Raw genomic sequence first — 24,993 nt, forward strand, 5'->3', positions numbered from 1 at the left:
AGAGCATTTATCATGCCCATTATTTTACTGATATTTTAAAGAAGGCTTCTTTAAAAAATATTTTAATCTTATTATATAATTTTAATTATCAGCATGGAGACGTTTGAGACTGACATTATCTTTATGTCCTCTAACTCCCATTTAGGAATATATTTTAAAGCAAGTTGCAGCAACATACATCAAGCTTGGATGGCCAAAAAACAATTTTAATGGATCTCTTGTTCAAGCATCCTACCAACATGAGTACTGTTTTATTTTCTTATTCGCTTCTTTTCCCCCAGAGCTGTACAATAGCATACTTGTAGTACCATGGTGACTTCAGCAGCATGAGATGATCTGTCTCTCATTCTGCATCTTTCATTTCCCTTTACTGGGAGGCCTGCACATCAGTGCACAGTTTCCACTACCTGGCACTGAGAACAAAAGCATGTCTTTGTCGTGTTTTAATATAAGATCATCCTTTATTAGTAAAGGGGAGATTCGAACCCGTGCCCCTCACTGTATTATTGTTTCCAGAGAAGACTTTTTAGTATGCATAACTTCTACTCTGCCTAGCCATCTCTTCCTTAGCAAAATAGGATTTCTGTATCTGAAAATTATTTTTGTGCTGATTATTTACTTCTCTATGGTTTATGTAATAAGTTATCCTTTCTCTCCGGATAATAACACTGCATTTTAATTGTTTTTCCTTTTGACGGTACCTAGAGAGCTACGTCGAGAAGTTATAATGCTGGCATGCAGTTTTGGCAACAAGCACTGTCATCAGCAGGCATCAACACTTATTTCAGATTGGATTTCCAGCAACAGGAACAGGTAAATTGAACCAAATCCTATATTTCTGATATGATTTAATACTGCTCTCAGATTCTCGGTTGATACATTGCTTTTATCAACTGGAGAAAAACAAGACAAGGAAAAACCCTACAAAGCCGTGTTTCAGGTTCACAGCTTATAAGGTAACAGCACAAAAGTCACAATACACTTATTTTTGGAACATTTTGTAGAGTTTTAAACTAACTTTCTTAATGTAGGCCCTTATTCTCATAGATAAGGTGTCAGCTTATTTTGAATTTGGATAGCTTTGCTATTCCGTGAGAACAAAATAATTTTATTTAGGCCAAATTCTAAGGTTCTTTACCAAGGTTGTGGTATTTATTCATAAAACACTGTGAGCATATGATGTAAGTGAAGTAGCATAACAAACGTTAATATTAAAAACTAAAACCAAAAAGGTTATAAAAAAGATCTTTACTCTTTTAGTGACCCTTGACAGAGACCTCAAACCTGTATCTTATCTTGGAATTTCACAATATAGGATTTTAGTACATAATGTGATGTTAAAATTGTTTGACAGAACTGCCTTTGATAAAAAAAATATTATTCCAAATGTCACTTGTTAATGTTAATGAAAAGAATATTAAGCATAAAAAAATTGAGGATCATGATCTTTTCACTACGGTTTTTAACCCTTCTTATGTGTCTTTATATTTCCAAGGACGTTGATGTTCCATTTCTTATTACACTTTGGGCAATTTATAATCGCTCTTTCCCAGTCTTTGACCCCTGTGTTAAGGAGAGTGAGCTCAGAGGGGTGGAAGCTAGGGGAGAGTTTTATTCAGGTGGTTCTATTTTGCAAGCCACGATGGGCTTGTCCTTGATCTGAGTGTCTGAGATGACTCCATGGGAACAGAGAAAGGGACTTGGTCTAGGTGAGCATAGAGAACCACACAGAGTATAACCTGCTTAGGAAACAAATTGGTTTTTGTCTTGTCGAAAGTGACCTAGGTTTAAATGTAGTATCTAACTGACTCCAGATTAGAGCATAGCTATCCTACTTTAAAAATCTGTGCAAGAAATCTTTCACTGCACTACTGAGTAATTAGTCCTACTAATGATAAAGACCTTCTTTATCATGGTCTTTTTTGCTCTTTAAGTGAACTGTTTCTGGTCTTACCCTGAACCAAGAAAGAAAATATTTTATCACTATCATCTTTCAATTGATCCATCATGTACTTGACAGTGATTAAATCTGTCACCAGTCTTCTCTAGAACAAAAACATTTTCATTTATTAACTTTTACTAATGATTATCCTTTTTATGAAGTCTTCTAAAAACTATTAAACTTGAAAATAGTAAAATGGAAACTTTTTTTCCTTTTTTTCTACTACCTTCTTTAATTCTACCGCATATAGTTGAATGACAAACACATAAAAATTTATCCAAAATCAATACATCCATAATAAGATACATAATCGTAAATACATATGAGAAGAAAAGTTGAAAGATATTATTTAAATATTGTGGTCTCTATTTTCTTCCATTTTTTGATTATTTATTTGTTTATTTGTTTCATTTTGCTACACATGCCTTTTCTCAGACCCAATATTTGTTTGTTAACCCTTTAATGAATTTACCCAAGTTAAAATGTATTCTTAACATTTTATTAAAATAACACATTCACCATTGCATTAATGTCATTTCTATAGAGAGTATTTAAGCCTACTATAACTTAGTACCTTTCAATTTTTTTTAACATTTATTCATTTCTGAGAGACAGAGAGCAAGCATAAGTTGGGGGGCACAGAGAGAGAGGGAGACACAGAATCCGAAGCGGGTTCCAGGCTCCAGGCTGACAGCACAGAGCCCAATGCGGGGCTCAAACTCACGGACCATGAGTTCATGACCCAAGCTGAAGTTGGATGTCCAACTGACTGAGCCACCCAGGCACCCCACTTAGTACATTTAAAACTACAGCTATTGAGAAAATGCTATTTTTTTTAATAGTTATCTATTTAGCAAAATTTTACTGAACAACTCTCAATACCAGCTTGTGGCAGAAAGCAAAGAGAAGAGGGAGAGCTTAAAATGAGGAGAAAGTACAGCTCTATAAACAGATAATTGTTCTTTGAAGCAAGAGCTAGGACAGGGTGTGAACACCAAGAAAGGAGGATTGCTGCCTTGGAAGAATCACATTCACCCTCCTGAGGAGTGAGCAGGATCCTGATGGATGGACAAGGGCAGGCTGGAGGCAGGGGCAAGTGCCCGAGTCCCTACGGTGGGTAGACGGGGATCCCAAGCAGAAGGAAGGCACATGGACTGATGCCTAGTTTCATGAGTGCAGCACGTTTTGACTTGTGAATTTGAACAATCCATCACTCCCAAAATTCCCTTATAAATGAAAGTTTACATGGAAGTTGTCAGCTCATTTCAGTTTTGATAACTGTGCCATTTATTTATGGTAAAATAATTAAATTGGGGTCTAATACTTTATGGTTCTTTTGTTATTTCCTTCATCATTTTTATATTCTCTGCTTTGCTTTCTTCTACAGCTGGGTAAGTAAACATACTAAGTGGAACTAACTCTGCGTTTACTAAGATTTGCTCAGCCAACCATATGACATGTCACTACATACATAAGTGACCTCCTGCAGTAAGGCTGGCTGGTACTCACCTGTGTGTGAAGATCAGAGATTTAATCTGTATTTTTTTTTTTTTTTGATGACAGCTGAATATTAAAACAATAGTGTAATCCTGTAGTTGATGCTGAATTTAACTTTCTTAAATTGAATCAATGAAGAAGACAAGGTTTCTTTTTAAATGTTCCTGAAGTAATACACCAGGCAGTTTTGTTTGTTTCCTTGTTTGTGTTTAATGGGAACATTAAAAACCATCTTTAAAAAAAGCCCTGGGAGATGCTGTGTATTTATGCTAATAAGCCGAAAGGACACTGAGTCATGGAATTAGCAGAGATTGCAAATCTGGGGTGCTGTGCTACTTTACGACCTCATCTTGATACGCTGGGGAGGTAGGTCAAGTCAGTGACATTGGATTTAAGAAAATAGAATGGATTTGAAAGTTGGTGCAGGGAAAGGTAATGGAACCAAAATGTGCATTGAAAAGCTAGAGGATGGTAGCAGCAGAGAGAGAGAGAAAAATTCAAGAATTACAGTGAATGATAAATTGAATGAGTCGACATTCTGGTCCCTGTTAATATATTCAAATGCTCCAGTGTGTTGAATTGTAATGGTGATGTCATGCATAAAAATGGATGAGCTACATTCAGGTCTTGTTAGGCTGTGATTTGGGCACTGAGTTCAGGAGAACACCACATTTCAGAAAAGAGACAAATTGCCAACCATTCAGTAGAGAACAATACAAATGATAAAAAGATCTTGAAAACACGAGCTGCAAGAGGAGGTTGTGAGACCTGAAAATTGCACTCTGAGAAAAAAAAAGACAAGATGATAGCCTTGTTATGTATAAAAAACATAATGAAAAGGACAGAAATTGGTTTCTTTCACTGATTGGTACAAATAAACAAGAAATAGTTGGCATAAGCTTCACTGAGTAAAATATAGGGATTATATTATTACTGCAGGTGAATTATTATTTAAAATTTCTGTAGTAAAACACTATTGGGATTGTACAGTTTAACCATACAGAGATGACAATATGGTAATATGGGGTTTTATTTAATAAAAAAATTAACCTTAAATTAAATGTGTGTCCACAATAACACAGCCTCTTAATTTTGTGATAAAGTGTTATTTTTCAAATAATGTCAAAAAGTAATATTTAAAGCTTTAAGCAAATACAGAGTAAAGATTTAAAGTATTTCTTTTCATTTCAGAGGTAGGGTGAGGGCCAGGGGCAGAGGGAGGGAGGGAGAAAGAGAGAGAGAGAGAGAGAGAGAGAGAGAATCTTAAGCAGGCTCCAAGCTCAACACGGCATCTTACACAGGGCTCGATCTCACAATCCTGGGATCAGGACCTGAGACAAAATCAAGAGCCAGACGCTCAACCGACTAAGTCACCCAGGTGCCCCAAGTATTGAATTTTAAAAAGTATTCAATAAATAGTGATATTCATTCCCTAACATCTCAATTGATAACTGGTATCATCACTACTTAAAAAATATCTTGGGAGTACATAGGTGACTTAAAAGTCTGACTCAGCTTGATTTCAGCTTGATTTCTCACGGTTCATGAGATGGATCCCTGCTTCAGGCTCTGTGCTAATGGTGCGGAGCCTGCCTGGGATCCTCTCTCTTCCTTTCTCTCTGCCCCTGCTCCACTTGTATTCTCTCTCTCTGTCTCTCTCTCTCAAAATAAATAAATAAAAATTTAAAAATATCCTGAAACTGTGGAATACCTTATATATTATGGGCTATCAAAAATGTATATTGAATTGAAATGAATTGGGCATTTATTTTGAAATGGAAAAGTTAAGGCCATTCCATAATAAAAATTATAAAGTAGAGGAACTTCTCTGGTGCTTTGCAACATACATAATACATAAACTTCACTACTCATGCAATTAATTATGTTACTGATACTATTGTCTTTAATGATGATGATTATAATGAAAAGTATAGTTGTTTATTGAGTGGTTAGTACATTTCAGGTGTTGGACTAACTGTTTTTTGTGCATGACCTCCTTTTTATTTCATATTTATAGAAAACAAATCTAAAACTCACACAGGCTGTACGACTTGCCAAGATTATATAACAATAGGTAGTGGATCTGGGTCTCCACTCCCAGACTGCATGTGATTCTGTCGTGGTATATCAAATTACTGTATATCAGTAATATATGTTCAAAAAAAGGATTAAAAAACAAAGAAAGGGTAAAAAAAAGACAACCCAACAGAACTCGAGGACTCTCTACAATGAGTATAAGCAACAGTTTTATGTAGGTAGTGCTCAGGAATCAGCCTGTGGTTCTCAAATCTGGTCATGTATAAGGATCATTGGGAAGAGCTGTGAAACAGTTTGCTGGGCCCCACCCCCAGAGTTCTGATTCAGTAGGTTGAATGGGGCCCAACCATTTGTATCCATAACAAGTTTCAGTATGATGCTGATGCTGAATCAGCTGGCCTGGGGACTATGCTTTGGGAACTACAGGTATAGGGAAAGGCTACTGTCTTCAAAGTCAAAGACACCAGTGATCAAATTTCAGCTGTGCCACGGAATGACCTGAGGAAAATCACTTGGTTTCATCATCTGAAAAATGGCAATAATATTAGTAACCAAACAAGTCATGAGAATTATATGAAAGAATGTCTGTTTATTAATTAGCTTTTATAGGAAATCATAAAACATGAATCTTCTTTGGAGTTGCCCTCTATTTGTTTTGACCATACCCTGTGTAATAGATGGTATGAGTTTTATTTATTTTTTTAAGTTTATTTATTTTGAGAGAGAAAGAGAGGGAGAGAGAGACAACATGCACATGTGCACAAGTCGGGGAGAGGCAGGGAGAAAGAATCCCAAGCGGTCTCCGAACTGTCAGCATGGAACCTGACATGGGGCTTGATCCCACCAACCATGAGATCATGACCTGAGCTGAAATCAAGAGTTGGCTGCTTAACCACGGACTGAGCCACACAGTGGCTAACCTGGTGGTGTTAGTTTTCAATGAGGAAGGTAGGAATAGGTATAGAATAGAGTGGTATAGAATGCTTCAATATCAGATCTTCTCTGTAAGTTTTGGGGTTATAAGCATGTGACCTGTAACATAAAATACGGAACAAAATATTACCATAGAGATCTTCAATTAAGAGAATGGGTACGTTTGCCGTTTTTCTCTTGCTTTAAGAAATACTGCCTGGCTTGGCCTCCAGGTAAATATTTCTTTGTACACCCTCCCTTTAATTGGCTGCTCATGTCCCTCCATCAGGCATAGCTCATTGTATCTCACAGGAAAAGAGCTCCAGTTAAGGTCCTTTCCTTTGTGTCTCCCTCTGTCCATCAATGTTCACTTTTCTTATGTGAGAACACAAAAGGGGACAGACAAAAGGCTCTTTTTGCTACGGTCTGTGTGTCTGGTTCAGAAACTTCATGTTTTCTTCCCCTAAAAACATAGATCCTAACTTATTGTCCATGTTCCCAAGTTATTATGGTCCTATTCCCTTTGTTCTTTATGATGCTTTTTGTATTCTTCTTACTGTAAACTGTCCTGTGATAAGTTTTCATAAGCCAAAGTTATACCAGCCAGACCTGCCATTTTAGTGCTCAGTTACCAGCACAAGCATTTTGCAGACAGGTGAACCCAGCAGGGAGTCTGTACAGAGTAATGCAAAGGACAGGGCTGCCCAAACCTCAGGCAGGGGGGTGGGGGGCAGGGGTGAGGAATCTGGTTTGCTCCTGGTTTGTCATTAGACAGCTGTGGCTTTAGAGGAGTCAGTGTTTACTCCAAGTCTCAACCTTGTTTCTAAAGCAAGGGCAGTGCCCCCAAATCATCAGTGCTTACATCAGATATAACAGTCCAAAATTTAATACTTACTGTGCATGAACATAAAATCATACATCTTCCTTATGATTTGTCAAATTCTGGTTCTCCTTTGATTATTAGTATATAGTTATTTGATTATTATAAAGCTTAAAGGGTATGTCTTCAGTTATTCATGTGTTCGGTAAGTATCTATCGAGCAGCTACTCTGTGTTGGAACTGTGCTAGATGCTAGACAGTGGGAAGGCAAATTTCCTTCATTCAGCTAATGCCGGCCCCATTACTTACCTGGCACTGGGAATATGTGGTTCATGCCCTGACATACCCCAAAGGTTTGTGGTGGGGGCAGGGAGAGAGTGTAGGAGGGAGACAGCGATTGTTCAGAGTAATCATACAAAACTAAAAATGAAACTCAGAGAAGTGCAACCAAGAAACGTGCTGTTTTGAGAGACTGTCATAGGGGATTTTGACTAGATCAGAGAGACAGGGAAACCTTGCAGCCCTTAGAGCTAGTGGTGGAAATGAAGCCACATGGATATATTTGACTGAGGAAGGAAGACTGAGAGGAGTTAATGATTGCTTGGATATAAAGGGGGAAAAAGGAAGGCATTCATGACAATTCACCAGAATAATCCAATAGAGCTCAAACGTTTACACATATGAATTGCCAAAGATAACATTTTTAAGTCTACATCAAAACCTCTCCACCATATGTGAAAGTAATTGCAAGGATTTACCTTTCAGTATAGTGTAAATAGACATTTTTCAACAAAATTCTTTCAAAACTCTAAATGTATCCAATGGAGTTGAAACACCCTAGCTATTTTATACCTCCCATTAGCCATTTAAAAATATGATTTATGTTCTTACTTAATAGCCACACATTTTATATTATTCTTTTCTCACCAAATTGTATTCTAATATAGGATATTTTTGCTAGAAAATCCTTTTGGATCACCCTATCATACTTTTCTGCAACAAGAAACACATATCACACATACAGACACACACATACACATAGTTTTTTCATGTCATAAAATCCTGTGTTAATTTTTTTTTCTAAATTGAGTTTTCATTATAATGGTTACTTGTATATAATTGATCAACATAAACACATGGCAAACTTTGATAAATAATCTCCTAACATAAAAATAAAAATTGTTAGAGATGTAAAATTTGAGATTGGCCTTTTTATTTCCCAGTTTATATATTCACAGACAAATATTACTCACTGCTAGAATAAGAAAAGTTTCACCATGTTTTATGTTAAAGTAGAAACTTAAAAACTTTTTTTTATATGTTTTATTTATTTTGAGACAGAGAGAGAGAGAGAGCGCACACACAAGTGCGGGAGGGGCAGAGAGAGAGGGAGACAGAATCTGAAACAGGCTCCAGGCTCTGAGATGTCAGCACAGAGCCCAACATGGGGCTCAAACCCATGAACTGTGAGATCATGATCTGAGCCGAAGTCAGACCCTTAACCAACTGAGCCACCTAGGCACCCCATTACCGAGAAACTTTATACAGAAAACTAAATAGATAGGAATGGAAGGTGTTATATTATAGCAATGTAACACTTCTTTTGTCTTTCCGAGTGTTGTGCCAAAAATTACATAGGAATTGATCACCAAAATTTTTAAATTATCACCTGACAATTTGCTAGGGCATTTCTTCAGATTTTGTGGAAACAAAGAATTAAAACAAAAATTGAAAAGTCATTTTCTAGATATCAACATCAGTATTTTGACTTTTTACTTGATATTGCAGTACAATGCATCCTCAGAAGATACAAGATGAGTGAATGAGAAATATGCCTTTCTCCTGGAAAATGAGGGAAAGTGGAAGAAGGGTTTTTATGAAAAGAGAAGTATCTATATGAAAGTTTAGAATGTGGAACTTAATTGCTGTAACACTACCTATAGCCTTAAAGGAATAATGAATAAAGATATTCTTTAAGAAGTCTTACCTGCAGACAGGAACACTTCATTTTAAAGGCCATGGGACTAGGATGTGGGTAGAAATGGCAAGAATGAGAGATATAGTCATTTGTCTAGGGAGAGAATATAACGTAGGGAAAGAGTTCAAGGTGAAGAATTGAGAAATCACAATATTGAACAGCAGCTGGGTAAAATCCAGACATGAGTTATAGCCCTTGAAGCTTAACATTTCCAGTGTATTCTAAAATTGTTTTATTTCCTCTACCAATTTTCATATTTTTAAATTTATTATTAATCTTTTTCACTATAAATACAATCTATTTAAAGATGGAGATCTATCTGTAGATATAAATATGTAAAAATGGTAGTCTCAAATATGTGTAGAATTTATTCTTATAAATGTCCCCAGAAACCTGTATAATTCTTAATTTTACTTTCACTCATTTCTCCTTGAAAAATACAACTATTTGCACTCTATTTTGCCTTATAAAATAAGTTTAGTTCAAAATAGATTTTATGATTTTCTCATGTGTATTTAAAATTTAACTCAAAGCAGGGGCACCTGGGTGGCTCGGTCAGTTAAGCGTCCAACTTTGGCTCAGGTCATAGTCTCTGGAATAATTCACAATTACCATAAAAATCATCACCATCCTTCACAACATATTTAACATGCTACGTCACTCATCATGATGGATGCAGTGGTACAGGACCAGGTTCCTGGGTCCACATTTGGATAACAGTGTATCTGGTTGATAGCAGACTTGGTTTTTAACTTTTAGCTTTATTTCTAAAATAAAGTAGTATAGCATAGTTCTTCCATAGTGATACGTATTCTTAATCAGTATTAATTCAGACTCTTACAGTACTTGACTCAAGTACCACATATGTCTTGAGCATCTCAGGCATCATTCTGAAAGACCCCAGAGATCCAATGATGAACCAAAGGAAACGGTTTCTGCCTTCCTGGAGCTTATAGCCCAGTGGAGTAGAGTGTGACTAATCGGATGTCATAAGAAACACTATAAGATTTTAACTGTATTGAGAAGCCAGAAGGGAGATTTATAAGAAAAGGACAATTTGACCTGTCAGTGAGACTGACATTCTGGCAGAGTGACAGCTGACCTGAGGCCTACAGGAAAAACACACATTCCTCTGGCAAAGGGAGAAAAGAGATGTTAAACAAAAGACACAGTGTACGAGAATGGCCTTCTTCTTCAACATTGTTTCTCAAGATTAAAATCTTGGTACTTTCCAAAAGTTTAGCTGTTTAGGCAGAGTATGTACTGACCCAAGGACACCCTTAGAAATCTTGCAATTTTTTTTTTTTCAGTTAATCATGTTTGTTGTGTTTATATTTGCTGAGGAGAGCAAAAATCCCAGTTAATTGATTATGCACCTTCATCAAAACTTTAGGAATTCTCTCTTCTAAAATTAGAGTGTGTTACCAACAAAAGTGTTCTCGAAAAGCTACATAGAAGAAAAATCATATATGAAATGTAGGAAGTGTGCCTGCTATCTGAATTAATACAAGTGTGAATTCCTTTGTCAAACTAGAAATCTTCTTCATAACCAGCAATCCTATCTGATTTGTCATTTGTATAAGTAGAGGTCATATATTAAGTAGTGGCTACACCTATATAGAAACAAGGGCCTTATTATCTATCTTTTCCTAAGTTTCTCTGGAATCACACTGAAAGTACCACCTCTCCTGGCCATTTGGAGAATTCAGTACGTGCTAGTTGAGTTCAGTCCATCACGGGAAAAATATTCGACTAAATGACCTACCTACTTGAGGGACTAACTAATCTAGATGTATTTTTTTAATTTACTTTTTGGTGTAGCAGGAACTTTAATTGCCTCAAGAGCTAATATAACTTCATTAAGTGCGTATTTCTATTCATTTTCTTATCATCATATTTAGTTTCTAATCTAAATACATTAACGATTTTATATTCTAATATAAAATTCAGAAACAATCTTACGCTTCTTTTCTTTTTCCTGACACTTTTGGCTTTTTCCTGACATTTAAATTTAAAATATATATATATATATATATATATTAAAATATATATATTGTAGCCATGTGTAGAGGCAAGTAGTCAATAGTATTTTTTAAGGTATTTTAATTTTTACAAAAGCATGCTTTTGAAGGTGACTTGATTTAATTTAACTGTTTTTCTTTCCAGTATGATTGGTATTCCCCCCCATTTCTGCCAATAGTAATCTTCCTATCATGCTCATATTGTTTGCCTGATATTATACCAATTTCGGGCATAACGCTATTGAACTTTTGTGCCATCTATCAAAAGATATGCTTATTGATCACTTATAGAATGGCTCTATTTTAACCACCTGCCTGTTTGTCACAGTACAAGTGCTAAGTGAGTATGGATTTACATGGACAACACAGGGAGCAAAGTTGATTAACTCACAGTAGTGATCATTATTATTTACTAAGCCAGAGCTGGAGCACCAACAGAAATATTTGCAGCTTCCAAAACATTTTTACTTACTCACAGAGAGTAGATTATACTAACGGATTCCGGTTCGGGTTTATTACAACTGCTACCAACCACGATAAAGAAGAAATTTCCTCTACATTTTCCAAAAATAATATAAACACTGAGAAACACTTCAGCAATAATAACAATATTCCCTTTTTATTTTTTCCCCTTGTGATTAAGACTTAGGATAGATTCTCTATATATGATTCATTCTATCTCAAAATGAAAATGAAAATAATTCATGTTAGTCTTTCTAATGATAGTGTGATAATGCTTAGTATTGTGATAATGCTGATGAAAAATGCTTTATAAGCATTAAATATTGTTCTTTGATATATATTTGAAAATATCTAAAAGTGAGAAAGAACTTTGATGACTTGTAATTTCTTGGCCATAACAGGAAAAATAAAAACACATGCACACACTGTCATGGGTTGAAGGGTGACCTCTAAAAGATGTGTCTAGGGGCACCTGAATGGCTCAGTTAGTTAAGCGTCTGACTCTTGATTTTGGCTAAGGTCACTTCTCACAGTTCATGAGTTTGAGCCCCACATCAGGCTCTGTGCAGGCAGTGTGGAGCCTGCTTGGGATTCTCTCTCTCCCTCTCTCTCTGCCCCTTCCCTGCCCTCTCTCTCTCTCTCTCTCAAGAATAAATTTTTAAAAGTTTAATAAAAGTTAGGTTTAAATCCTAAACACTATCTATCAATATGACCTTATTTGGAAATAGGGTCTTTGCAGATGTAATTAAGGATTTTGCAATGAGATCACATGGATTTAGGGTAAGCCCTAAGGTAGAAATTGAAGTAATTCATTTACAAGCTTGGGGATGGCTAGGATTGCTGGAGGCACAGGAAGCTAGAAGAAGGCATAGAACAGATTCTGTGGAGCCTCCAGAAGAAAGCGATCCCACTGACGCGTTGGTGTTAGACTTCTGGCTATAGGAAATGTGAGAGAATACATTTCTGTTGTTTTAAGCCACTAAATTGGTGGTAATTTGTTAGGGATTATGAAAGCTCTAGTAAATGCATACATACATCTTCAGCCTCTCATATTTGAAACTTGGTTTGTAATCAACATTTTGCATTGTTATTCTTTCTTTGATGGAAAATCAAGGAATGGCACAGAGACACAGTTGAACTTTTAACTTTCCTTAACTTCTTCCTTCAGGTTTTTATCAAGAACGGGATACTGAGAAGGCACTTCTTACTCCTCACAAAATTCAGACAAAAGTACTATCGTCAGTCTTCATCCAATTCTTTTTGTAAATGTGTAAAATACATGGGGATGGTCAGTGGTAGAAAATAGAATAATTATGTGGCGATATCCCTAAAATTCACTGCAAAAAACCCATCTTCATTTCTTAGGATCCCTTCTAAATATTTTAAGAGGCTCTTCTTTTTTCTTTTTCATGACTTGAGATTCTTCTTATAATTGAAATTTCAAATATAAAAAAAATTGGGTGACTTCTATTTTATTTTCATATATAAATAAATGTTACTTATTTTTTTTCTGCAATATAGAGGGCAGGCATCCAATATACACCCTGCTTCCTTGTGTATGCAGAGTACCTGCCGGTTACATGTACATGTAAATACATACATTTCAGTTATTTCAGAAAATCAAAAAATTTGTGTCTTTTAAAATTGTTGTTAATGTTAATTCATTTCTTGAGAGAGAGAGAGCGCGCGCGCGCGCGCGCACGTGGAGGAGGGGCAGAGAGTGAGGGAGACACAGAATCTGAAACAGACTCCAGGCTCTGAGCTGTCAGCACAGAGCCTGACACGGGGCTTGAACTCACAGACCGCGAGATCATGACCTGAGCCGAAGTCGGACGCACAACCAACTGAGCCACCCAAGCGCCCCAGTTTGTGTCTTTTCAAAAGTATGTTTTTCTTATATTTATCATCTGCCAGTGCAAAATATGCCTTTTGGCCTTATTTTGTAATTTTATCATTCACTTTTGCCATTCCCCTTTCTTCCAGGACCCAGCTTATTGTTTTTTTCCCCCAATAATTTTCTATTACCTTTTATAACAGGAATAGATTCTTTTTAACTATTTTTAATTATCAAATTTAATTAAATTTATCCTTATTCCTTAACGCATGTGCACGCACACTTACACACTTACACACACACACACACACACATATATGAGGTTTACCAGGGATTTCACTGCTTTTCACAGAAAGGTCAAAGTGAAGTTAAAGAACATCTAGAGTACCTAGGATTTGATACAAATAAAAATACTTCTGTATTTTTAAAAAGTACGGCATTTTTTGTTCTTGTTGTTAGTGAGTCTACCAGTTAAGCCTCTGAAAACCTACAGAATTACATGTTGGTTAGTGTGCACACACACACACACACACACACACACACACACAAATAGTAAATTTTACTTTTTTTTTTTTAAATTTTTTTTTCAACGTTTATTTATTTTTGGGACAGAGAGAGACAGAGCACGAATGGGGGAGGGGCAGAGAGAGAGGGAGACACAGAACCGGAAACAGGCTCCAGGCTCTGAGCCATCAGCCCAGAGCCCGACGCGGGGCTCGAACTCACGGACTGCGAGATCGTGACCTGGCTGAAGTCGGACGCTTAACTGACTGCGCCACCCAGGCGCCCCGTAAATTTTACTTTTGACCGAAGTAAAAATCTACTTTTAGTTGGGGATGTTGCTAGTGAGAAAAATACATTACTTATTGCCTACCCATGACAGCTTAGTGCTTATGACTAAAAAAATTAACTAAATTGTCATAGTTGATTCTTCCCCGGGCTGGAGAATCAGCCTTGTTAACTTCAGTGACCTTGATAGTGCATTAGAAATGAAAGTAAACCACATTTGCACAAGCCCTCACATTTATAGATGTAGTATTTTGATGGATACAATAAATCTATGTAATTTCCAACCTTTCTATGAAGAATACAAAAGACAATGAATGTTGCTATAAATTATTCCTGGGCAATAGGAGTTATTTGTCAAGGTGGAGCCCAATGTCATCCAGTGGGGTTTTTATAAACACTCAGGCATGGGTCATGATTTGAATGAGAACAGTGCTTATGGATTGCTGATGTTACTAATGTGTCATTCCCATCATTATCTCCTGTCTTCCTAGCTAATGTACTGATTCCTAATCATTCATGATTCAGACAACACCATTATACACATGTAAATTTAGACTTCTTATCACAGCAGGTTTACAGTGCTATGACCATAGTTGAATGAAAGAAACTTAAAGATCACAGCTCAAGACAGAGCAGATTCTTTGAGAAGCCATGGATAATGGGCACCTGATAATCAGGAAACCATTAATCTTCTCTTTTTTTTTTTTTTTTTTTTGAGAGAGAGAGAGAGAGAGAGACAGAGAGAGAGCTGGAGAGAGAGAAAGAGAGCGAGAGAAGGAGAATCTTAAGCAGGCTTCACACCCAGCAGGAAGCCCTACTCAGGCACAATCTCACAACCCTGGGATCATGACCTGAGCTGAAATCAAGAATCACATTTAGCTGACTGAGCCACCCACACGCCCCCAATTATTTCATCTTTAACACAAGCGTCTATAAATAGGGCAATTAATCAGCCATTTCACAACTTCTACTACAATTGTGTACCTCTAAAGTTTTAAATGATGTTATGGTCTTAGAACTATTTATATTAGCAGGCTCACTGTTTCAGAGTGAGTCATCAGAGGTATCTTTTTTTTTTTTTTACTTTTGTTAGGAAGCAGTTTGATTTTTTTTGAGCTCTCATGGGTATAATTGATTCTGGATGTCATGAGGTTCTGAGTTATGAAATGTTAAATAGCAGTGTTCTAGGCTTTTCAGTAGAGTGTTTAAAATCCAGGCCAAAGAAACAGTTTAATCAAATCAGGTCACAAATTCTCTAATTATTTGCTTTTTTCCCATTGACTTTTCTGTAGGTCTTTGTCACTGCCTGTCTTTGTCATCATCGTGCTGAATTTTCTGGCCTCTCTGTACATTTCTCACTTGTGTCTTTTCTTTCTACCTTTTCTTTGATGTCTCCTTCTTTTTATCCTCATTGTAATATTGTCTGAGCCACCTAGTTTCTTACGTTTTGTGCTTTAACAATTATATTTTAAAAAGTGGTTTTATAGCCTAAATATTTACCCTCACCAAACCTCTTCCTTCATACCCTGTAGAAATAAGAGCTACTTTATATGGGACTTAAAAATTTTAAGTGTAATTTTATATATATTTTTTCAGCTTAAGTAAAGTGAATGTCACTTTTAAAGTACATTTATTTTAGTTATAAAAGTCATTTTAAAGGAGTGCTGTTATCTTAAAATATAATCTTTTGATAAATTCAGGATATTAACAGTTAAAATGAGCCCCCTTCAGCAATCATTTTTCCTTTCTTCAGGAAAGAACAGCATATACCTCTTTGCAAATATGCAAAATTAAAATATAAATAGGTATTGAACATTTCAGAACCCAGGAATTTTAAATATCTTTGGTGGGCCTATTATCCACCAGGGTTTATCCACTCTATCTTTTGAGGACTAAAAGGTCATGAATACTGGTTTAGCATTTCTTTTGTTATGCCTAAGTTTCAATAGGAATGAACTTGCAGCAAGCAGACACAAGTGGGCGGAGCCCCTAAAACAGCAACCCTCGCTGCGGTGGGAAGGGTGCCGGACAACCGCGTTGCTGCCTAGTGTTCTTCCCACCCGTCATGGTCTCATACTTCACCTGGGTTCTGCTCTCCCTTTGCTAGGATTCTTGTAGAGAAGAGATGCTATGAAACAATCCTGCTTCTGGTTGCCAGGGTGTTTATATGGATTCAGTGGCACGTTTGATTGACAAGTATGCCGGTCAAGTTAGGTGGAATTATAAAAGTGTATTTTTGTAATGCCTTAAACTTCATGTATTGTCAGTTATGTTTTTATAATTACTCATTCACTTGTAGAGAGGTTGTCTAAAAACTTTATATCTGCTTTCATTTTAGTCCTGTACTCTTTCGGGAAAGATGGAGAAAGATATCTGTTGCCACTTCGTACTACTACTTATAGTAATAAAACTGACGAGGGGGATGTCATTACCACATATTGAGACAATTTTCTATGTACCTTGCACTTGGCTATGCACAGCATTTAGATAACACTCATACTGAGCCCCTGATAGGTACCAGGCACTGTGCTGCACTGGATAAACATTATCGCATTTAATTATTGTAATAACCTTGTAAAGAATTATTTTTCCCATTTTCCAAATGAGGAAACTGACGCTTAGGTGCAAAAAAGTCACATATTCTTTCTAAACAGCTTTAAGTTTTATTCAAGATAGTTTTCTCAGGAGCAGCCAAGGGACAAAGGAATGGAGATGGAATGAGAGAAGCAATAGGGACTATTGTGAACAGGATAGACCTTTGTAAACGCAGGTTATTTTTCAGTCTGATATTTTAAAGTCAGGGATTACTCAGGAAGAAGTAAAAGTGCTAGTACTTAAAAGGTCAAACAAGATTCAGAATGTTGGTAAGGAAGCCTCAACCAAAGCTATCTTTTAACTTTTAGATTAGGCAAGTGATTTTTCAAATGAATTAATTAAATGCAAATTAATTAAAATAAATTAAATGGTAGGCCACACTCTATATTCATGTTTGGTGCCACTGAAATAAACAGGGGCTCTTAGAGTGATTTCAGAAATTTTTTTCATTGTCTTTGAAAATAATTAAATCCACATCGCTAATGAAAAGAATCTTGTACTAACAGAGCAGGAAGGGACTTTAGAACTCTTGTACTTTAGCCTTATCAAATTAGGGTGAAAAATGAAGCCCAAAGCAATGACCTTGACTTGCCCAGTCCTAGAGGCAGTTATTGGTCCAATTAGGTCTACTGAGAACCTGCTTAGAAATAGACCCATATCATGATTAAGCATCAAAATTATATTTTAAAATAATATGTTTTTTTCCCTTTGGCAAATATAATTTCCTCTGGGAGATATTTAACTGTACTATCAGAATTGTTTTTGCATATTATTCAACAACATTTTTCAGTATTGGAATATGTTTTACTCTAATAGTAACAGACTTGTGTCTTTACAAGTGTAATTACACGTTTATTTATCATATTTTCAAAGTAATTGTAATATTTTTTAAATGGTTAAATTTGAAATATATGAATTAAAAAAAATGAAATATATGAATTAAGAAAAGAAAGACTAGTTATCTATAATTCCCCAACCCAAAAGCAAATATTAATAGTCTCTTGATTTTTCTTTTAGTTTTTTTTTTAATATTTTATTTATTCTTGAGAGAAAGAGAGACAGAGCATGAATGAGGGAGGGGCACAGCAAGAGAGGGAGACACAGAATCTGAAGCAGACTCCAGGCTCTGAGCTGTCAGCACAGAGCCCGACGTGGGGCTTGAACTCACAAGCTGTGAGATCATGACCTGAGCCGAAATTGGACACTCAACCGACTGAGCCACCCAGGCGCCCCATTTTCTTTTAGTTTTTTTTAATCTAATGCACACATTATGTTTTTTTTTAATTAAAGTTGTGGTATTATATATGTATTATACTCATCCTTAATAATATATTTCATTATATTAAATAATGTATTTTACCATATTATTAAATATTACTCTATAATATATTATTCTTAGTAACTATTTATATCTTAATTTAAACCAGTCCCTTATTGTTATTGTAGATATGTCCTGATGCTTAATTTTTTTTAAGTTTAGTTATTTATTTGAGAGAGAGAGCACACGGGAGTGCAAACTGGGGAGTGGCAGAGAGAGAGGGAGAGAGAGAATCTCAAGCAGGCTTTGCACTGTCAGCGCAGAGCCCCATGTGGGTCTCAATCCCAGGAACCTTGAGATCATGACCTGAGCCAAATCAAGCATAGATGCTTAACCTACTGAGCCACCCAGGTGCCCCTGATTTCTTACCTTAAAAAAACAATGTAGCAGAGAAAACTTTTAGAGCAAAATCTTTGGAAATTTTTCTAATTATTTATCTTAATTTATCAACCTACTTCACAATTTTCCATTTAATAATTAAAATTCCAATTTACTAAGATTTAAAATACTAGTCTCATTCCACCATCATTATTTAACTCAGTAAAAAAAAAAAAAATCTTATACAAGTTGCATGCCTCTATTTTTCCACCTACTTAATTGTTTTAACTCCTACCCCAAAGCATTTTGTTTTTGTGCATTTGCTTTTGGCAAAGTAAAAAAGGTTAAACATATCACCAAAATACAAAATAGATTATTTCAAGGTGATACTTTTTAGGCTTTTAGAATTTTTATGCTTTCAAAACTTGTACTGTACAAATGAACTCCGTCATGATCCTGTTTAAAATGAGAATAGAAAAAAAAATATGGTGTAAGTTATACTAATTAGGTAATAATTTCTGCAATGTTATATCCTAGAAAAGATTAAGACACTTTTGGCTAGGACTTACTCCGTTCATCTCTTACAAAGGCAGCTAGAGAGACTAGGCCTGCTCCTCTCTATGTATACCACACATACAGAAAAACAAGCACAGCTTTCCTTCTCAGATAATAAAATTCCATTAAAATATTTGCTTCTGAGGAAGCAGTTAAAAAAGAAATGACTGTGGGATATTCACATGCTCATAGACAATTTCCATGATCACGAAAAGGATCCCTGTCTCCCTGCAAGCCTGGTATGAAGGATCTCACAAAACTCATTTGTACTGCTCATAACTATGGGTTCTGTGGGGTTTTCAGCCTATGCTTTCCAAACAAATGAGCTTCTCCATTTGTTCCTAATGACTTTGGTTTATACAAAGAGATCTTAAACTGTCCCCAGAGCAATCATTTTGCTAAAATGCTATTAGAACATCTTTACAAATTTAGCAACAAAGGGGGCTTCATTAACAATGGAAATCATTGGGAACCAAGGCCCTTAGTAAATTCAAGTCTCACCAGTCTTGTTTTATCTTCAGTGATGAGTACAATAATCTTGTGAACTATACCTTGACTCCTTATCTGGTGGGTGGGTAAGGAAGATAGGGAGCCGATGCCGTGGGGAGAGATGCTGGAAAAACCAGAGCGGTATTCTGTGGTTAATCAGCTCTGTCCTTCCTCTTGGAAGGAGCCTTGTGAACCTTAAGCAATGCATATGCCTAGCAGCTGCTAATAGAGCCATTTTTTTTTCCTGAGAGGTTGGGGATTTGCAGCTGAAACTGAGCACTGTTTTTCAATGGACCATCAACAGGGTTTAGATTATATATGTAAACATATGTGTGTCTCATTTTCATAGTAATCAAATTTGATACATCTGCTGTGCATGGAAGGACAGCTGCTGGCAAGCCTGAAAGTTGACCTGCAGCTTCTGGCAGAACAAACCCAAATTATGGGGTCTTTCTCTTGGTTTGCGTCTGCAGCTTCAGATACAGAACCTGCCCCTATTCTGGGCAGCTTTGCTTTTAAAGACCTGCTTTGCGACAGACAACTTTCATTAGATTCCTTCAGGGTGATCTGTCTGTCGTTATATTCAACGCTTTATTGCTGAGTGCCCTTTTAAGATTTTTTTTTCCTCCTTGCTCTGTGTATGACCAGATTGCCATACAGCAGCTCCTTAAGTACCCCGCTAGCCTATGCCTTTATAGTCACCCAGAGGCTGCATTTTAACAAGTATCACTTCAATGCTGGCTAACAGAATGGATACTTACGGTTGGAAATCCACTCTTGCCAACGTATTTCTCAAAGATGACTGATCAAACTGTGTTTTAAAAATTAATTAAAAAAAGAGGTTAGAGGTGACAGTGTGGCCAGTTCAGCGCCGAGAGAATTATTGGTTGATTTAGAGAAAGACTAGGTTTCTTAATGTTCTTATTATAGTTAGTAAAGATGGGTATAATGTATCTACCATGATTACATGCGGTGGCAGTGATTTCTGAAGCTCTTTGCTGGTTTCTTCTGATGTTTGTGTTCCTTTTGGTTCTTTAAAAACAAAACAACCAAACAAAGTGCTTGCCTTCTAATGCCACAAAGAAAAAAATCTCCAGACAGCAAGGTTAAAATAACTTTTCTCCAAACACTCCAAATTACGTGTTGAAAGAGACAGAATGATATAGTTTTAGCTATCTGGGAACAATTAATTTTGTATGATACTTCTAGCAAATCTAAACATATGGTGTCCTGATACACAATCTTCAATATTCTGATTGGAGCCCTACTTAGCTGCTTAACAGAATAAGATTAAGCTTATTTTACTGGTAGTCATTCAGGCACTTCCTCCTGTTTTCCAAATACTCCTTCAACCATAGCAGTGTTTTAACCATCAAGGTCCTAAATATTTATTTATTTTTAAAAATTTTTTTAGTGTTTATTTATTTTTGAAGAGGACAGAAGCAGAGCATGAGCAGGGAAAGAACAGAGAGGGAGGGAGACACAGATACCACAGCAGGCTCTAGGCTCTGAGCTGTCAGCACAGAGCCTGACATGGGGCTCGAACTCACAAACTGTGAGGTCATAACCTGAGACAAAGTTGGATGCTTAACCGACTGAGCCACCCAGGCAACCAAAGGTCCTAAATCTTTAGAAGAGAGTGTTTTATCTTGCTATCCAGAGAAAACACTTCTTATTAGCCACATTCAAATTATAAGTGAGAAATGTAAATAATAGATCACTGAATGTGACACAAAGCAGAAATGCATTTTTAACTTTTTGTAAATATTGGAGTAATCTATCAGAGAATTCAGTTTTTAAAATGTGAGGTATACTCCGAGACTTGAAAGAACAATATTTAGTAAAAAATAGCTATGGTAAAGTAAACATGAGCATTTACAGTTTATAAATGGCCAAGACTAATTAAATCCACTCACAGTTTCCCACTGCAATATTTATTTTGAAGTCAAAGTCAAAATTTAGTCTATTTTTATAGTTACTTTTATAAATGTAAGGAAAAAGAAATTTCTACTTTCTTAAAATTTACTACTTATATCTGTTTACTACCTGTATTGATAATCTTCTGGATTCCAAAACTTGAAGAGCTCTTTGAGAAAAAATAATTTTAGAGAGACTTGTCTAAGAATTTAGGACAAAGTGTTTGTTTTAAGCAAATTAGTCCCTTCAGCCTGGGCTTTCTTGTCATTCTTGGGTGTACCAATTATGACAGCACGATCATTGGTTGATAAGTATATTACTGTTTGTGGAAATATAAAGCATCCTCTTTGCACTGTTTTTTTAAGCATTTGTGTTCTGGTTTTTGTTTAAATATAGTATCAAGAGTGGAAACAAAAATTGCATTCAAAATTACCATTACATAAAGTACGTTATTTTATTCACTCACTTGCCAATATTTTTGAATACTGTTACTATATAATATCATTCTCTTTCAGGTAGAAACTAATTAGCAAAATCATCTTTTTAAAAATTGACTGTAGTAAAGCAACATCTGTCTTTAGTTTAAATGCTATGAAGCTTTTCATTAACAGAAAACCACCATGGGTTGCTTCTTTAGAATACCACTAAATGTTAGAGACATCGTCTACTGTACGGGAGTCTCACTATTAGATGAGGATGTCTGGGAATTCATCTGGATGAAATTCCACTCTACCACAGCAGTTTCTGAGAAGAAAATATTATTGGAAGCCTTAACTTGCAGTGATGATAGGAACTTATTAAATAGGTGGGTCAATTGATTTTCTAAATCTATTTGTGTAATAAAAGTACTCTCTATTAACCAACCTATTGTGAAGTCGATTGTGTTTCCTTGAATATATTGTAGTTACTCTAAAATATACTTTCTACAGCTAAGGAAAACTGCCATGTTGACTTGACTAAAGCTAGTTGAATTGAAAGATATACCTCTGTTTCTACCTAAACAGTAAGACAGTGTTTCATTATAAAAGGAAATGTTTACTATAAAGATTTTTAAAACTAAGTTTAGGTCATTAAAAGAGAATTGTGATTTTCCACCTGCAAGATTTTTTCAGAATTTAATTAACAAGTTAATTAAAATATTACGAACTTGTTTTTCCCCCTTCTATAAACGGAAAGTTGTTCTATTGATAAATTGTGTTGGTAAAGTCTACACTGGTCTATTCTTTTGAAATATATGACAAATTAATGCATATAATTTTTTGAAGGTTTATAAAAATGCTTAAGTTATTGGGCTAAGAGTTTTTCTACAATTATATCTTTAAAGGCTTCTGAATCTATCACTAAATTCTGAGGTGGTGTTGGATCAAGATGCAATTGATGTGATAATTCATGTCGCTCGAAATCCACATGGCCGAGACCTTGCCTGGAAGTTTTTTAGAGACAAATGGAAGATATTAAATACCAGGTAGAAATAAGAGTTCATTTGTACTTAAGTAAATTAAAGGTGATATATGAGACATGAAGACCCAACTTTTTGTGTTAAAACCAAGGCTTAGATAATAGAATTAGATTTTAAAACAGTCAACTAATATGGGTGTTGCCACTTCTGGGAAACTCAGAATTATTTTAACAATTCTATAGCATTATTCATGTTTTGAAGATTAAAAACTGTGATTATATATAGAAATGTGGGACTAAAAAGGTTTAGCAGTACAGTTTTTGTGGAAACTCTGTTAAACTGTCTAAGGTTGAAGAAATATCATAAAACTTCTATATTCTGAATGTGTTGTGGAAAAAATGATTTATAAATCAGATACAATTATTATTTATATAACAAGAAAACTTTACTGCTGTAGAATTGTTTTAAGTTTCCTTTATTTTTTTAAAGTTTTTTTTTATTGTTTATTTGTTTTGAGAGAGAGCAAGCGAGGGTGTGCACAAGTGGGGAAGGGGGAGAGAGAGAGAGGGAGAGAGAGAGAGAGGGAGAGAGAGAGAAAATCCCAAGGAGGCTCCACACTGTCAGCACAGAGTCTGATGTGGGCCTCAATCTCACCAAGCGAGAGATCATGACCTGAGCCTAATTCAAGAGTCAGAAGCTTAATTGACAGGTGCCCCTGTTTGAGTTTCCTTTAAATATAAATACCATAAACACCTGAAATGAAACCATGATTTGAATCATTGTATAGTTCTAGGTGCAGTAGAATTCATTCCTGAGACATCTTGTTTAAGGGTGAGAATTCTTCAGCCTCAATTTAAGAAAATATTTCATTATGTATTTAAATATATTGTAATGAATGTTGATTTATTACTCTGACAATCTGTATGGCATTTTAAAATTAAATTTATTAAAGGGCATGTAGATACCACATGTTTTCAAACTTAAATGTCCTCATACAGTAAGCAGACCTATTGTTTTCTATCTCTTAAAAATTGGTGTGTAAACTTTGTTTTTAACAAACAACTTTATCAGTTGCCCTTGTATAAATAGTTCAATTTGAATGAATGTATCCTATTAAAACACATTTTTATCTACGGATATTTCATTGTCAGGAAGCACTAATATTCCTAGAAGACACACTGACTTTTTTGTATTTGCAGCTCAGAAATTGGAATGATTGGAAGATTAGAACTTGCTTTGCTGTCATGCATATAATGTAGTGAATAATCAGACAGAAAGCGAAATTAGTATACACAAGCAGTTCACTTTAAGGAGTATCAAATATCTGCCAATACACAATTTCTTTAGGGAGTGGTTTTGTATATCAGAGTTCAGCATAGTAGATATATAGTTTAGTCCCTACCAAAAAACATTTGGTTCTTGATATGTTTATTTTGTCTCACTGAGAGTCCCTAATCTCTAACTTAAAGATAGAAAGTTTGAGATTTCAACATACCTACAGATATGGAAGTGTTGAAAAATAGGATTTTCTTCATCCCTACTCTTCTATCGATCCTAGAACACTGGAATTCATGGAGGCACTGTCCAAGATGCTCCTTATTTCCTGCGCTAAAGATTCTCCCTGGCTTTTGTTGCCATCTACTCTAATGGTTTCAGTCACTCCCAAATCTATATCTCTTACTGAGACATTTCACCTAAGCTTCACCCTATGATAAGACAGTTGTCTATTTAGACCTGCTGCTGAGGTGTACCTGCAAAGTTAAACCCATCATTTTCCTCCTGTCTTCATTTCCTCAGTAAATAATCCACCAATTAATCAAGCCAGACACTTGGAAAACTACATATACTCCCCACTTTTCCTTGCCATCTGTAACAATTAGGCTTAAGATATTGTCATTTTAACAAGTCCTAAAAGATAACCTGTGATAGGTATCCTTAGCACAATAGAGATCAGTAAAATGAGAAACCCTTCCAACACACTGACACAAATTGTTCCTTTCTATAGGTCAAGAGTCAGGAATTTATATCTGTGGTACAAGGATTATGCAATCCAAATAAACAACTCAATATTTTAATTTAATGCCTACATGAAAAAAATGCTAATATTTTG

At 35.7% G+C, this 24,993-nt stretch overlaps 1 protein-coding gene across 1 annotated transcript in view; it reads left to right on the plus strand.

The window, feature by feature from the left end:
- The window catches only part of TRHDE (thyrotropin releasing hormone degrading enzyme), a 383,925-nt gene that overhangs the window by 350,001 nt on the left and 8,931 nt on the right, over positions 1–24,993 (plus strand). The window contains exons 14-17 of the mRNA XM_030323249.1: positions 146–243; positions 706–813; positions 22,122–22,289; positions 22,809–22,949. Of these exons, the coding sequence (XP_030179109.1) occupies positions 146–243; positions 706–813; positions 22,122–22,289; positions 22,809–22,949 (515 nt within the window). The remainder of the gene's footprint in view (positions 1–145; positions 244–705; positions 814–22,121; positions 22,290–22,808; positions 22,950–24,993) is intronic.

The sequence above is a fragment of the Lynx canadensis genome, chromosome B4, assembly GCF_007474595.2.
Source record: "Lynx canadensis isolate LIC74 chromosome B4, mLynCan4.pri.v2, whole genome shotgun sequence".
Lineage (NCBI taxonomy): Eukaryota > Metazoa > Chordata > Mammalia > Carnivora > Felidae > Lynx > Lynx canadensis.